This window comes from Ips typographus, linkage group LG10 (assembly GCF_016097725.1).
Source record: "Ips typographus isolate SLU linkage group LG10, UJ_Ityp_2.0, whole genome shotgun sequence".
Lineage (NCBI taxonomy): Eukaryota > Metazoa > Arthropoda > Insecta > Coleoptera > Curculionidae > Ips > Ips typographus.
Window position 1 is genome coordinate 1,405,396 of NC_138431.1, and position 16,799 is coordinate 1,422,194.

At 35.7% G+C, this 16,799-nt stretch overlaps 1 protein-coding gene and 1 long non-coding RNA gene across 3 annotated transcripts; both read right to left on the reverse strand.

Annotated features, from left to right (window-relative positions):
* Positions 1-1,056: 1,056 nt before the first annotated feature.
* Positions 1,057-2,077, reverse strand: LOC145734668 (uncharacterized). Of its 2 annotated transcripts, none has more exons than XR_014179478.1 (3): positions 1,812-2,077; positions 1,518-1,756; positions 1,057-1,454 (listed from the first exon to the last, which is right to left on the reverse strand). It is a non-coding gene; the product is annotated as an uncharacterized LOC145734668 (long non-coding RNA). The 2 variants fall into 2 exon arrangements; XR_014179477.1 differs by having other exon boundaries at positions 1,528-1,756; positions 1,812-2,070.
* An 11,048-nt stretch (positions 2,078-13,125) lies between these two features.
* LOC145734878 (uncharacterized) lies at positions 13,126-15,058 on the reverse strand. The gene has a single exon (XM_081988498.1). The coding sequence runs from the start codon at positions 15,053-15,055 to the stop codon at positions 13,964-13,966; it is 1,092 nt and encodes a 363-aa protein (XP_081844624.1). The 5' UTR covers positions 15,056-15,058; the 3' UTR covers positions 13,126-13,963.
* Positions 15,059-16,799: the final 1,741 nt, after the last annotated feature.

A 16,799-nucleotide genomic window follows, 5' to 3' on the forward strand; every position in this document is an offset into this window, starting at 1 on the left:
TACAATACATGAATAATATTGCGCTCATGCGCTCTCTGATTATGCATGCCTTATTAATTTTGCGCAATACATCAAATCAAAGAAAATCTGCTTTTGTTTCATTCAATCCCTATAGTCTTAGATAGATACAGATTTACTTTAACTATTAAATAATACTTTGCTTTTATCTTAGGTAAAAAGTATACACCCAACTTAACAGTTATTGTCACAGCTCAAAGTTCACAGCAATGTAGGTAGTAAATAAATTACCATACAACAGGACTAATAATGAGTTTGTTGTATAATCTACCTTTATTTTCTCCTTATTTGAAAATGTGTAAAATACCTACATCAATTTTATTTAATTTAGTAGTGATATGGAAAGTTTTTTTTTTCTCATATTAATTAAATTAAAGCAAGTTTTGCAAAAACCTCTAGTTGTAGACCATTTAATATCCCTATACTTTCAAAGATAGTTATAGATCATTTTGTTTTGAACATAAAAATTCAAATTAATGTAGAATTTTTTTAAGGTTTTTATTGTCTTTAAAATAGCCAGTTTTATCCATTTATAGGATATAACAACCAGCAAAAATAAATAAATAATTATTTTTTGAAAAATAATCAAAACTTTGTTTGCCATCACAGACAAAGGCTTGTTACACAGTGTAATAATTACACAGTGTTAACATATATGCACATTGTTATCAAGTCCTGCTAAATTTATTACATATTGTCTGTTATATAAAATCATTAAAATACTATCTTTTTGCAAGTATCATAACTATCCTGCTGCTAATGTTTATAACCTCTCCTTGTTTCCCCATGTCTATAAAAACCACTATTTATGATATTATTATGTTTACCATTAATATATGTGTATGACCATTATGTCAAAGTAATAGGAGTGCTATTTTTTTAATTTGATGGTGTGTCCATAATTTTCTGAAGATATTCATATTTCATTACCATTTTACTAGGTTTAACAATTATACAGTGTCAAAAACAATGATTATTTTATTATATCCTCATGCTCATAGGAAAAATTGAGAAAAAATAAAATATACAAAAGTGAAATAAATTTAATAATAATTTATTTTTCTTTAATAAATTAGTAAAAATAAACATAAAATAGACATAAACATAGCCTAATTAAACTTTTAAACAATGTATTAACATAAAAGAATAACATTTCTACCAACTTACAATAGCACATATACTTATAGGTATAAATACTATTTAATAATACATTATACCTAATTAGTGTAATGGAAACTATAAATTTCATAGATTTATTTAACTGTTAACTCCCATATGATATTACAAGTTATATTATCACAGTTATAGAATCACTACTATAATATACAAACTATAAAAGCATATGTAACTTTAGTTGGTACTGCATTGGTGTGACCTGCATGCAAATCAAAAAAATCATCAGTATACATTACAATAAAATGTAGCAATTCATGGATCTAGAAACAAAAAAAAATGATACACAGAGAATATGAGAAGTAGGTATTAACTAGGTAACATACCTATACTTACCTACATATTAAACAATGTGTAAATCAACTAGATTTATACCTCAACAGGTATATGCTGAAGCTGGATGCAGTTTTTTCAAATGTATTTGCCTCTCGGTTTCCAAATACGGTTTCCATTTGGTTTTTATTAAATACTGTCTTTGATAACCATTGTGTTACTTAATAAAAGTTCCAGTATACTTCATGCACATTGGCTATATGAGCTGTGGGGGCAGATTATCAAAGATTTTCTGAAATAAAAACGAAAATGTTGAAATTTTAAGTCCTACATACCATTCCACTTACCTGTTGCAACTTTCCTCAGGAAAACTCGGCTGATGATAAACATAAACATGCCCAACTATAAGTAATCGATTTAACTCTGATTTACCAGTCTAAAACTGTCCAGTAATAAAAATCAAACACAATTTGAGCAAATTTCCAATCAACATGTAAACAAAGCCGCCATTATTAAATATGACCTGCTGTCCGCATTCCACAAATTCCACAAAACCGCGGCCTACCGAACGCCATTCGGGTGACGTCGCGATCTCGCCCGAAGCGACTTCGGGTCGGTTCCGAACCGTCGCCCTTCTGGCCAGTCGCTGTTTTGCGCGTTTCCCATTAACGGTATCAATTAAATTGTTTATAAATAAAAGGAACAGTAGTGGTCCGAGATTAGATCCCTGTGGGACACCTGAAGTTGGTATAAAATAATTAGAGCTAAACCCCCTGAGTAAGACTTTCTGCTGCCTATTACTAAGGTAAGATTGAAAAAAATTAACCAGGCCGTCATCAAACCCAAACTCTGTATCTAGTTTTTTTAGAAGAATGTTGTGTGGGATGCAGTCAAAAGCCTTTGCGAAATCCGTGTAAATTAGACAACTCTTGTCTAACTTTTCTGCTATGTATTGAGTTAAATTGCATAAATTCGTGGCAGTTGATTTATTCTTCATAAATCTATGTTGCATGGGTGATATTTTATTTCGTACGTAATTATAAATCTGTTTATATATTATTGATTCAAATATTTTTGCAGGACATGACAAAGTAGCGATCGGTCTATAATTCTTAATGTCTGACGTATTTCCTTTCTTAAAAACTGGACATATCTTAACTTCTTTCCACATTGTCGGAAAGTTTCTAGTACTTATTGACATGTTAAACAAAATTCTCAATGGTTCAGCAACAAATCCTACCAAACCTTTTATTATATATGATGGCAAATTATCAGGTCCTACAGACTTATTGATCTTAAGTCTTCCGACTGCCTCACACACATCATCGTGGGTAATGCCATTGACTGAAAATGACTCATTTATATAGTGCTGGGTGTGCTCTGAGTAGGGCAGCTCTTTCTCAATATATACAGAATGAAAGTAGGAAGCGAATGCGTTTGCCATATCCGTCCCATCAGTATACTCGTCACCATCAAGAAACATTTTACGTGGAATGTTTGGCGCACTTTTGTTATTTCTAATGTGTTTCCAGAATGACCTCGAATTTTCGTTAATATCCATCTGAATCTTATTTAAGTATTGTTGATATGCAGCTTTCACGTCCCTCTTGATTTTAGTTCTAAGTTGTATAAAACGGTTATGGTTATCTAAGTTAAAATAATTTTTACTTTTTATCCTTAATTTATCTTTGGTTTGTATATCTTTTATTATTGTTTTGTTGAACCATACAGGATACTTTTAAGTTAGATTATTATTTTTAATTAACCACTTAAACAGTTGGGGTGGCGTTTGAAGAATCCAGTTTTCTTTACTTTTATTACGGCATTCCCTTTTTGTGACAAACTTAAACAGATCAACAGCTTTTAAACCGAAGGTATCTGTTATTTCGGGATTTTCGGCAATAAACTCCTTGATAAATTCTTTATCAGAAAATCTTTTAAATATGCCAGTAATCATAATCATGGGGTCATTATTGGATATATGTTTTATTTCTATTTCTTTGTTCATAAGACTATCATCTAGTTTTTGCTGCTGAATAGCATTTTGGCACTCAATAATTACAGCTCCATTTTGAAGATGTTTTACTCTTTTAAAGCTTCCCTCCATATTGGTAGCTTTGACACATTTTTTTATTTCTTGTAGAACTATCCTGGAGTCAGTTTGATTGTTGATTTTAATTAGACTTTCATGCTTTGGAGGCGTTTTCCATTCTGGAATATCTGGTTTCAATGTTGGGTTGTTTGTAGCTGGGGTATATCCTGTTGATTTTAATACATCACTAAATGCAGGCCTTTTACTAGATAGGGATGGTAGCACAAACGTAGGTTCCGGACTAAGATTCCTATCCGGTGAATAAGTACTTGTTGATGTTAGTTTGTGCTTCAGTTCCACATTAATCTTCTCAGTTTGTCCAATTCTAAAAGCCAAAGTAGTTACTTGCTTATGAATAGTGAAAAGTGCAGATTGAACAGGATGAACTACATCTCGAGGCATTATTTCAGTTGTTTTTTGAAGGGTTTCTAGTGCCTTCAATACCTCATCTAAAATTTGCTCGGTTGGTAGAGAGTAACTTATTTGAGAAGCGTTTGAAATAAGTTGGATGTTCTGATTATTATTAGACCTCTTTGCTCTATTTTGACTGGAACCAGATCTAGGCCTCTTGTTTAGTTGGGAAATTCCATTAGGATCACCAGAGACTTTCTTACTTTGATCTAAAGAATCATTACACATATTTAACTTACTTTCTAGACTGTTGTTTGGAGGTGTTCGTGGTAAAAGTTTTCCGGCCTTAAATATTTCATTAGCGTCCGACGTGCTAAAATTCTCCTCGGGTTGTCCACTATCTTTGGAACGTCCAGGTAAATCATTAGTTTTATCTTTATCGGTTAAATTCTTTTCCTTGGGTTTATCAAGATATGCTTTCGATAGAATATCTAATACAACTAAACTTACTGCGTAGGTATTCAAAAACAGGATCAAAACTATACACAATTGAATACTGACATCAAAGTGGTGACACTGACATTTCCAATAATGGCATGCATTGTGGCCGTTGCTAAAAAGTAAACTCCTTCAACCGTTTCTCTCCTCTGTAAAGGGTAACTTTTCGTTGAGATTTGGAAGCGAAAAATGCATCATTATTGAATGTTTGTAGAAAATAGTTATTTAACGAACGAGTGTACTACTTACTTTACGCAGTGAACGCGTTACTAAAATTGAGATTAATAATCGCTTATTAATATAAAAGTTGGTTACAAAATTTTTCCGTCAACTGTAGTTTATAATAAATGTTTATAATCCTACAAAGTTTGAAAAAAACTAATTGTCAGTTGTATACGCGACACTGCAAACCTAAATCCAAGGCACCCTTGTCAATGACAATGACAGTTCTGTCAGTAATAGTGGATGTCAACTAAAGAATGTGTGTTTATTTCTCTTTGTTTCATACAAATAAAAAAGGATAGAAATATACGATGAGCGTATTTGATTAGATCATGCATTAAAGTAAAACAATTAAAAAATCATGCATTAATGGGACTCAATATTGAACGATTTTGCATTTGTTATCGTCCATTAAAAAAAGGGTATAAAAATGATTTCGATTTTTGAATTTTGGACTACTGACTTTGAAAGTATTACATGTACGCTTCCATTTCAAAGCAGAAAGTGGTTATTTGCCGCACGTGCACAGAAAGTGAATCATTTTCTGTCCTAGAGCGTTTTCGCTTTGTACTAACAATCCACCCACCAACTTTTTCGGCGTTTTTTTAACAACGCTTGACATACCTGTTTGAAATAAAGCCATTCCGTCAAAGTGATTTATCGGTGACAATGAGTTCGAGCTACGAAAATAATGTGAATTGTCCTTCTACTCCACCCTACAGCAGTCGTCGAAAAAATATCGTCTATATTTCGAGCTAAAAGTACTTTTGCCGCTTTTACATGATTGCAGCTTGCGGCGAAGCCGAACATTTTCATGTGCAAGCGGCAAATATCTACTTTCGGCTCTTAATATAGAATATACTATTCTGTCACGTCTTTATGAACCTGAATATCCAAAAGTAATTTTAAACTATAAACATCAATATTCTCTCAAACTTTTGTATTTAACATTATTTTTCTATTTCTCAAATCAAACGAGATAATTAACTTTATCATTGATTCACCTGTACAGGGTGTCCGGATTTAGAGTGTTTTGACAGGAAAACCCCATTTTCCAGCTAGATACGGTGTTTTGGCAAAAACCGTATTTCGATTTCTTGTCAGATTGCGGCGCTAGAGGCCGTTTTTCGAATTGCGCCCTTTTTAAAAACTTTACCCAACTTTTTTGTTTATTAAAATATCGGAGTGAAACACAAACATTTCTAAGGCACTTTTTCGATGTGATTTCAGTTTCGTGCTTAGTTTTTAGCTACTACGTTCAGTTTTCTCAAGAATTGACATAACTTTCTACTTTTAAATGGAATTCATAATCAAATATAAATAAATAAGTCTATTTTTAATATAATATGTAATATAAAGGGTGATTCACGCTGTTGGTATATTAGAAGTATCTAGAGAACGACACAATATTGTAACATAAAGATTACACTAGGTGCCGTTACCCTAAGTTGCCCCGGTCTCCCCCAGTACAATGTTTGTGTCAGCAAGATTGGCGAATTGGGGTCATGATTTGAGTATAAATACTGCACCAAAAGCACGTACAGATCACCGAACTCTGGGGTCTTCCCCAGAGGGAAGTCACTGACTGATCTCTGGGTTAGTCTGGGTACGCCTATTGTGCAACTTAACGTGGAGCAGTAGGTGACCAAGTGCCACACCCTAGATCAGCCCTAGCAAAGGAATTAGTGTGGGCGCGCAGCACGAGTTGCCGTTCCAGCTTACCTCCCTTTGTTAGGTTCTCCACGTCTTTGCCGGCTCGGTGAATGCCCTCGGACCTAAGTCTAGGGTTCATTCACCACCGCTAAAGCGTTGCCCCCCGTGTACCTTTACCTAGAAGCCAGATCACGTCATGATCCCCGCCATCTTAGCCATCTGGGGGTAAGATAATTTGCTAGTCAATAAGGCATAACTTAATTAAATAAAGTGGGTTACCTGTGGAATCCGGCGTATTCTTCCCCCTCATCCAACCCTTAACGTGACATGGTGGAGGTGCCTCGTTGGATCCCCGTCTGTTAATCCTCACATTAGCAGACACACCCTCGCAGACGCTAAACAAGAGCACAAAGAAAAAGGGAATGATTGAAGACGGTACACTTCTAGGTCCACAAAATCTGGCAGCCCGCTTCGAATAAGGTACAGAAGCTCAAGTGGAAGAAGATAAGCTAAGACAATGGCCAGAAGGGTAAGGAAGAAACATAGCGAAAACACAATGAGGTTGTGGAAGAAAAAGGGCTAGCCTGCAGGTCCACAGTTGCTTGAACTGAGTAGGGCAATGTCAAGAGGGACCTGTAGGACGCTCTAAGAAGGCAACCATAGCGCAACATTTTTGGTGCATAGCAGCACATTATTTTCGTATTATAATGGGTATGGTAAAAGGCAAATTTTCTTAATTAGGTTTCATAGAATAAGTGTATAGTTAACGCAATTATTTATTTACAATATCTTGATTTCTAGGTCAGTGTCGCGGTCCCTGACCTAAGTGTAGGTATGTGATGACCTAGCAAATTCGTGCAATTATGAAGTTCTAGGTTACAACAACAAAGTGTACTGGTTTACATAATGATTTTATTTATGTTTTAAGAGATGTATGGCAAACAAAGTAATAATTGGAATCTTATTTTATTTTTTTTAGGGTCAACCTGGCAATCTTGTTGCGTCTATCGATCAACTGCTACAGCCTTGTTGAAAAGCGAACTAGCCTTATGTCTTGGAGAAGCCGACATCTTCAGATGGGTCCCGCCACGACGGTTCTACTTACACCCGTGTGCACCCGAAGTCTTTAATAAGTCGAGCTGAAGAAGCATCTCCAAATGGGCTGACGTTACTTAGGAAGAAATATACATGTCCAAGGATAGGTGTGCTAAAGGAGCACGCAAAAGGACAGAATATGAAGAAATGAAGCTAAGCGATGAAGTTTGCCGCTTAGAGAATACAGTGCCAAGAGAAGGCACTACGATGAGATGAAGCCTAGGTGAAGCGTTTCCACTTAGACGATGGTGCCAAAGAAGGGTACAATGAGCAATTTTACGGAATTTCGCTTAATAAGGAAGGCAATAAGATAGACGCAACAGCAAGGTTGAAAGGTGACCCAATGTAACATTTGTGATATTTTAAAGTACACCCCTATCTCTACTATATTAAGCTATTATATTGTAATCTGGTGAAGAAATAAAGGACTCGTTCCACCACCTTTATACACCCTATAGCATTTAAGATTAACATTAGTATATGTAGACTTTATGTATAAGTTTCGCTTTTAGTGTTCGGGGCGAACACTTTCTAGGGGAGGGGCATGTAACATAAAGATTACACTAGGTGCCGTTACCCTAAGTTGCCCCGGTCTCCCCCAGTACAATGTTTGTGTCAGCAAGATTGGCGAATTGGGGTCATGATTTGAGTATAAATACTGCACCAAAAGCACGTACAGATCACCGAACTCTGGGGTCTTCCCCAGAGGGAAGTCACTGACTGATCTCTGGGTTAGTCTGGGTACGCCTATTGTGCAACTTAACGTGGAGCAGTAGGTGACCAAGTGCCACACCCTAGATCAGCCCTAGCAAAGGAATTAGTGTGGGCGCGCAGCACGAGTTGCCGTTCCAGCTTACCTCCCTTTGTTAGGTTCTCCACGTCTTTGCCGGCTCGGTGAATGCCCTCGGACCTAAGTCTAGGGTTCATTCACCACCGCTAAAGCGTTGCCCCCCGTGTACCTTTACCTAGAAGCCAGATCACGTCATGATCCCCGCCATCTTAGCCATCTGGGGGTAAGATAATTTGCTAGTCAATAAGGCATAACTTAATTAAATAAAGTGGGTTACCTGTGGAATCCGGCGTATTCTTCCCCCTCATCCAACCCTTAACGTGACAATATTTTTCGTTGAAATTTAGAGTGTAGCCTATCCAAACTCTCTATGTAAATTATTTTGGACTTTGCAGTGTTGTCATATCAGTCGGAAAGAACACCAACTTTTGATTTTCAAATTCAACACTGTTAATAAGTGAGAAACGGTTGAAGTTAGGTAAAGGAACTGAGGACAAAAGGCCACATCGGCAAGCCTTTCAGGACTTGAGAATTTAATTAATGTTTAGACTACCGTTTTGCTGACAAAGCCACCATTTTTATGGAACATCTAGGAAACGGTGCAAAATAGGTATAGGGAAGTATTAAGAATAATTACTAGCCTTTTTGCGAATAATTAAAAAAAAAGAATAGAAACAGGGTGTTCAATTTAAAACTTTTCTTCCCTAGGGAGGAAAAGGGCCACCGGTAAAAGTCACACTATCTAAAGACAGTTTGTCACTTTCTTGACAAATTGACATACACATCTTTAGTAACACCACCTTCTACAACCAGGTATTAACATAATATTTAACTGCTGTTTTGAATTATGCGCAAATAACAAGTTTCTACGACCACTATAGAAAATAAAAGTTTTCTCCCTCATTTGAGAGATAAAAATATCACTTTCACTACCTAGGAAGTAATTAGGGAATTTTAAACTAAAGCCTGTCTGAGTATTGTGGACTTTCTTTCGTTTGTTATCTGATTAATGACTTTTCCAATTTTTTAATTTGCTTGAGCATCTCATAAAAAGGGTGGTGCAAGTGGGTATTCTCGCTCTACACATATTACCTTTAAAATTTTACATTTATTGTAAATTAATTTTGCAATGTGGAAAAGTACTCTTTCCCGCACTCAAATAAGTGTGTAAAAGTGCATTTACCGCACCTGAATAGGAAAGGTTTTTTTCATTATTCTTACTAGTCTGAAAACTATCTATTTTTTGTTTGATTCGTTTGAAAAAATGTACCTTTTCCTTGAGGACGCTGGAAAGTGCCCATTGCCCGTGCGCTGTTTTTAACTGGTGGGTTTTCACGTGCGCTGACAAATACGTGTTTTGCATAAAATCTATTTTTTTTTAAAGTCAGTAACTTTCTGACATTATACGTTCAGTTACGTATACGAAAATATGCGTACAGATGTGTATGGTAAATACCTTCTTCGCAACTTTGCGTATAATTTTCATACGTTTCTAAACTTGTTTATGGTCAGAAATAGACCACATGTGTGCTAGATTACCATTCAATGTATAATGAATTTTTATACTGATTCTATGCTACAATATAAAATCCAGCTTCAGCTAACATTGGTTAAAACCGAGTTAAAACTTAAAACACATTGACATTTCTTATATTCTCGTGGTAATATTTTTTTTTGTTTCAGATATACTCCCAGTGAGGCGAGAAGCAAAAAAAAAGTCATCCAGGTCAATCTTGGATTTTTTTTTAATAATAAACTAAAAATATTGGGGCGCGGGTGGTGTGTAGTTTTGTTTGCGATTTCGATTTGCTGTTATGCCATATGCAGCATTGTTCTATCCACAATATCTGGCCGAATAATTTTCATTTAATTTCGAACTAAATGATGAATTATTAGAAATATTGTCATTCCTTTAAATGTCAATCTACGCATGGCGAACTGAGTAACTGTGCTGAAGTTGATATTGGGAGTGAACAAGGACCAGCAATCAGTCATTCATATCTATCTAACGTACAATTTATATTCCAACTTATTTGTGTATTTATATTTCTTTCAGTCATGACCCTTCTGAAAACATTTTGAAAAAATTTGGCGTTTTGAGGAAAAAATATTCATTTTAATTAGTTTTCTACCGCCGTGACGTCGTGTCGTCGACGAAGGACAATATGTCTAAGTGGAAAATTCATATACGTTGAGGACATTTTATTTATTAAAACTCTTATTTGTTATGAAACTTATAAAAACAGTTATTACCCTTAAAGCAGCACAAATGTACTTCACATTTTACACAATAAACATGTGTTTTTGAAGAACAGCCTGGCAACTTGCACCTGGTATAATTGGGCTTGTTATCATATAATGGATAATGATCAACTCCATCTAGTCTTTTTTCTTTTACTGGTTTACTTTCAACTTTTTGCCGTTTTGGAGAAGGTTCTTCAATGCCGTTTTGTAAGCTTGGCCTACCTCGTTTGGATGACTTTGCGCAATATACAAGTTTTTCGGCAACTTCATGACGAAATTGAAATAGATCGTAAGTTTTGCTTCTTCTTATACCCAAAGATTCGGCTTTTTTCCTATACCATTGATTTTGTATAAGGATAGATAGTCAGTGTGTAATTGATGCACTCCCTAATAGGTGGCAGCACTAGAAACAAAATTAGAGTAAAGTAACAATGAATGAACCCCTTAATTTTGAGGCCGGTCGTAAATTGTTTGGTGGGGATTGAGGGGAATATTCGAAGATTTGAGTGGCTTTTGGCTTTGGGCTTGGCAATCAGAAACAATGTGATTGATCATTGTGTACATCATATTTGTCCGGGTTTATACTTTTTCTATTACACTCTCGTTGTTTATGGCAAGGCTTTAATTTGTTTGACCATTTATTAAAGGATTGATGGTAAAGTAGATATCCGGTTGGTTTCAGAATTAATAAAAGATAAGTATATATATATATAAACCATCTTTATTTCCGAGGAAAAAGGCTATCGACCTACCGGTCTTTCTGCCAATGTTACAGAAACAAAACTTATGTACTAAATATTTGTTAAAAAAAAAAAAAAAAATATATATATAATGTTTTACAAAGAAAAGGTTAAAATTAATAGTTCGTTTTTTTAGGTAGTGTTCCAACAGAGTATATTGAGGAAAGGCGTAGCGAGATTGTCTATTTGGTCTTGTGAGGGAGATGGGGTTTATAATTGTCCAGTTGTGGGGGTTGCCCTTCCATTTTGCCTCTAGTTTCGTTAATCGTTCTGTTATTTTTGTCATTTGTGTCCGTTCGTAGAGTAATTCGTTGGTTGGGTTATGTAGCGGGTTTTGAGGATGTCTAATCTTGGTTACTAGTCTAAGTGCAATTTGTTCTGTAGTTTGTATGTGTTTTTTTGTTTTGCTGGTCGCATTAACTCTTAGTATGTGTCCGTAGTCGAGTAGAGGTCTGCAAATAGATTTGTATATTTTAGTTGCAGTTTTTGTGCTTATACCTCTGTTCTTGTACGTCAGGGCTCTGAAATGTTTAGTTCGTTTAATAATTTCAGTTCTCACATTTTGTGCATGTTTGGTAAATTTGAGTTTTTGGTCAAGTGTTATCCCTAAGTATTTTATTTCTGGGCTTGGTGTAGTTACATTACCGTCTGTTGTTATTGTAGGAGAGTTGTCTTTTATTTTGTGATTTGGTAAGAGTAGTTGGTTTTTCGTGGGGTTTGGCGTTAATCTCCATTTGTAGAACCATTCCGTCGTGTGGTTTGTTAATGTCTGAAGCTCCTCTACAGCTTTTGCCGTAGTTTTGGCATGAACTATGAGTGCTGTAACGTCAGCATATTGTAGAATGTAGTCATGTTTGCTTATGTAGTTTTTGTCAAGTAGATTGTGGTTGTATATGTCATGACAGTAGATATTGTAGAGGAAGGGTGATAAAGGCGATCCTTGTGGTAGTCCTTGTTCAGGAATAAAAGGAAAGGAAAGGGTGTTGTCTATACGTATTTCTAATTGTCTGTTTTCCAGTAAGTTTCTAATAATGTGGATTAGGTATTTTGGAGTTTTCAGTTTGTGTAGTTTGTATAGTAGTCCTTTGTGCCATACGCTGTCAAATGCTTTGTTGATGTCCATAAAGAGACATGCTGATTTCTTGTTTTCAAGATGCGTAGTTTCAATGTTGTTAGTTAGTATAAACAAGGGGTGAACAGTTGAGTGCTTAGGTTTAAAACCAAATTGGTATGGCGGTATGTGTTGTCCAATTAAGTGTTGTAGTCTATTCTTTATAATATTTTCAAACATCTTGCTCAGTACAGGAAGTAGTGTAATGGGTCTAAAGTTTTGTACTTGTGTGTTGTTTAGTCCCGTTTTTGGAATGGGAATTATTATTCCCGTTTTCCAAGTGTCTGGTATTACGTTGTTTTTTATGCATCTGTTGAATAAGTTAAGTATAATTTTGTGCGTTTGTGGAGTTAAGTTTTTCAGAATTTTACTTTTTATATTGTCTTTTCCTGGAGCTGTATTTTTCATGCGTGCAAGTGCTTCGTCGTATTCTACGTCAGTAATCAATTGGTGTGTAAATGGTAAGTCATTGTTGAAGTAGTTGTCGTACCAATCAGTTATTCTAGTCCAGTTCTGCTCCTCAAAATTAGGGTTGGTGGAAATTGCGAAAGCTTTTTGAAAATGTCTGGCGAATGCGTCTGCTTTGTCTTTGTCTGTATCTAGTTCGGTACCGTTTTCATTGATATTGCCAATAAAGTTGTTTTTTTTGTAGCGCGAGAGTTTTTTTATTTTTTGCCAGTAAGTTTTTCCCGCGTCACGTTCGATTTCTTGGCAAGCTTCTAGCCATTTTTCTTGTCTATATTGATCAATGAGTGTTTTTACGTTTCTGTTCAGTTCGTTTAGTTTTCGTTTTAGTTCGTTATCATTCGTTTGTGTGTATAGTCTGTATAATTCTCTTTTACGTTTGAGTAGTCTGAGTATGTACTTCGGAAGAGTATGTTGATAGAAGGTATTTTTTATGTGGGGAGAAAATTTTTGTATGGCTGTTGTCAATTGTTTCTGTATGTTTTCAATAGAACAAGTCTCTGGCTGCAATGAATGAATGAAGTTGTGTATGTGTTCTTTTACTTTATCTACGTCTGTTTTATTTAGGTTAATTGGTTTTTGTGAGTTTTTCGGTAATCCCGTCGTTTGTGTCTGTCCGAGGTCAATATTAAAAGTGATTGCCAAATGGTCCGACCCGAGTTCGTTTGTCAAATCGACATTTGTAATCACATTAGTCAAGTTAGCTGTATGTAGTAGTAGGTCCGGAGTTGAGTCTTGGTTTCCAATCATTAGAAATGTAGGTGGTGTGTGTTTTCTTTTAAAGTCGGAATTGTTCAAAAATTGGTTCAGTTGCGCTGTCTTTTGTCGGTTTACGTTAAAGTCTCCAATCAGAATTGCATACTTGTAAGTGCATGCTTTCGTGAATATGGTCGGTTCGATGTTAGAGTGAGGATGTATATATACCACAAATATATGGATGAGATCTTGTAGGTAGGGTATAGTAAAATGTAGGCAGTCATTTAGTGGATTGTTAAGAGACGGGGGATTGGCTTTTCCCAATTTTACTTTAGGCGTGAGTAACACTGTAGCACCTCCCCTGGCATTCTGAATTGTATTGCCATGTCTACAAATATAATTCCAGTCTCTGTATGTTGGTGTTTGTCCAGGTTTGGTCTTTGTCTCCACGAACATACAGCAGTCAGTGTTATTTCTTTCTATATAGTTATAGACAAGATGCTTTTTACTATTTAGTCCGTTAATGTTGGCGTATGTAAGTCTTAGATTGAATGTTCTATATTTGTGATTGTTTGTCTAAGCTGGTCGTGGGGTTCAGTCGGGGAATGTCTGGTAGGTGAGAGCATGTCAAACATCAGTATGTACATGTAGTTTCCAAAAAAAACAACGGAAGTGTCAACGCTGTGGTCGTCAATAATCTGTTTGCGTAGTTTTTTAATTAATTCTTCTCTGTTGTTGTTGCTTGTTTTGTTCAGTTGGTGTTTGTATTTGTTTATTATGTAGTCGTGTGTAGTAATTGGTTTGTGAATTCGGCTGTCTGTCGCGATCGACCCCGACACCTCGTCTGTTCTCTTGTTGACACATTTTACCTTAACATTTGGAATTCCCTCTATGGGTGCTGTAGGACGTTTGGGACACTTCATGCTCCAGGCTGCATGATCGTCCGAGTTGCATGTTGCACATTTAACTGGAAGTGGTAAAGTGCAGATATTAGTTGGATGGTTTCCTTGGCATTTGGTGCACTTAACGGGCTTCTTGCAGTCCTCCGACCGGTGTTCGTATGAACAGCATTTACTGCAGGGTGCAGGGATGGGTACAGGTGGCTTGCTTTCCACAATACGGTAGATGCGGCCCAGAAAGTGCACACTTCTATCTGTCATCAGGCTTTCGTAAGTTGCGTGGTCTCCCGTAATTAGACGCATCATTAGAGTAGGTGCTCCTCGTTGCCTTGAAATAATTCGCTTGCAGAATCTTATCTGTGGATGAATTTCTTTAAGGTGGTTTAGGAACATCTCGTCAGTGATGTCGAGATCCACCCCGGTGGCCACCACCGAAAATGATGGCCGGACACCTCTGTTGACATTACTGGTCATTGGTGGGTTTGAACTGTGCGTCTGCATCTTAAACGACATGATTACTCCCTGTTCTTTGAGAAGTTCCAGTGCGTTGGTTGTGTTGAACTCGTCGTTGGTTTTGATGAGAAAGTTAGTCTCATATTTAATGATTACGTCTTTATTCGTTTTGTTTATCTGTTCCCATTTTATTGCCAGTTGAATTCTACTTAGTGTTGGTGGTGCAATGACGCTGAATGATAGTTTAAACATTAGGTGTCTCGATTGGTTGGAGTTGCTCATAGATGTTGTAGGTGCTGGTGTTGATAGTGTTGTGGAGGTGGATGAAGTAGTGCGTGAAGTTGTTTTGTCTAGTGCCGGTCTCTTCATGTCTTGAGTTGGAGTAGTAGGGTTCGATGATTCGGGTGTAGATTTTGGTTTTCTACCCCGTTTTTTCGATTTGGGTACGGTAAATTTATCGTCCTGGGAGGCTAAGTCCGATTCGGACTGAGAACTCCCGGGATACATTATAACTTTTGACCAGACCCTGTATTTCTAACGGGGCCCGCAAAATCGTTTCAAAATAATTTAAATTCTTTTTGATTCGTGCGTTTATCAGCAAAAAAATTGTTTTGATACACTCGCACCAGGCACGTCCGCTTCCTCGATAACTGGACTCTCTAGCTTTTCAGGTTACCGAGATATTGAATTTAAAAAAGTAGTAAAAAAAGACCCCTTATACCCCCCCATTCTTTAAATTTTTTTGAAAAATGAAAATTTTAAAGTGTTTTTTTTGTACTTATTTCCCTAATTTAAGGTTTTTTGGTATAAATATGCCCTTTGCTGTGCATTGGAACCCTCCTGGAGCAAAATAAAAAATTGCCAAAATTGCACTTTTTGCAAAAATGAAATTTTTTCAATTTTTGAATGATTGTAACTTTTTTATTTGAACTCTTATACATTTTAATAAAACGCCATTAGAAAGAGGATAAAAAACACTACAAAATGAGCCAAAACTGGACTCTCTAGCTTTTCAGGTTACCGAGATATTGAATTTAAAAAAGTAGTAAAAAAAGACCCCTAATACCCCCCCATTCTTTAAATTTTTTTGAAAAATGAAAAATTTTAAAGTGTTTTTTTTGTACTTATTTCCCTAATTTAAGGTTGTTTGGTATAAATATGCCCTTTGCTGTGCATTGGAACCCTCCTGGAGCAAAATAAAAAATTGCCAAAATTGCACTTTTTGCAAAAATGAAATTTTATCAATTTTTGAATGATTGTAACTCTTTTATTTGAACTCTTATAGATTTCGCTAGAACGCCATTAGAAAGAGGATAAAAAATACTACAAAATGAGCCAAAACTGGACTCTCTAGCTTTTCAGGTTACCGAGATATTGAATTTCAAAAAGTATTAAAAAAGGACCCCTAATACCCCCCCATTCTTTCAATTTTTTTGAAAAATGAAAAATTTTAGTGCTTTTTTTGTACTTATTTCACCTAATTTAAGGTCGTTTGGTGTAAATATGCTCTTTGCTGTGCATTGGAACCCTCCTGGAGCAAAATAAAAAATTGCCAAAATTGCACTTTTTGCAAAAATGAAATTTTTTCAATTTTTGAATGATTGTAACTTTTTTATTTTAACTCTTATACATTTTGATAAAACGCCATTAGAAAGAGGATAAAAAACACTACAAAATGAGCCAAAACTGGACTCTCTAGCTTTTCAGGTTCCCGAGATATTGAATTTAAAAAGTAGTTAAAAAAGACCCCTAATACCCCCTCATCCTTTCAATTTTTTTGAAAAATTAAAAATTTCAAAGTGCTTTTTTTTGTACTTATTTCACCTAATTTAAGGTCGTTTGGTATAAATATGCCCTTTGCTGTGCATTGGAACCCTCCTAGAGCAAAATAAAAAATTGCCAAAATTGCACTTTTTGCAAAAATGAATTTTTTTCAAATTTTGAATGATTGTAACTTTTTTATTTAAACTCTTATAGATTTCGCTAGAACGCCATTAGAAAGAGGATAAAAAATACTACAAAATGA

Excerpts from the sequence above, each read along its gene's own strand:
- LOC145734878 (XM_081988498.1), bottom strand. The coding sequence starts at position 15,055 with ATGAGCAACTCCAACCAATCGAGACACCTAATGTTTAAACTATCATTC.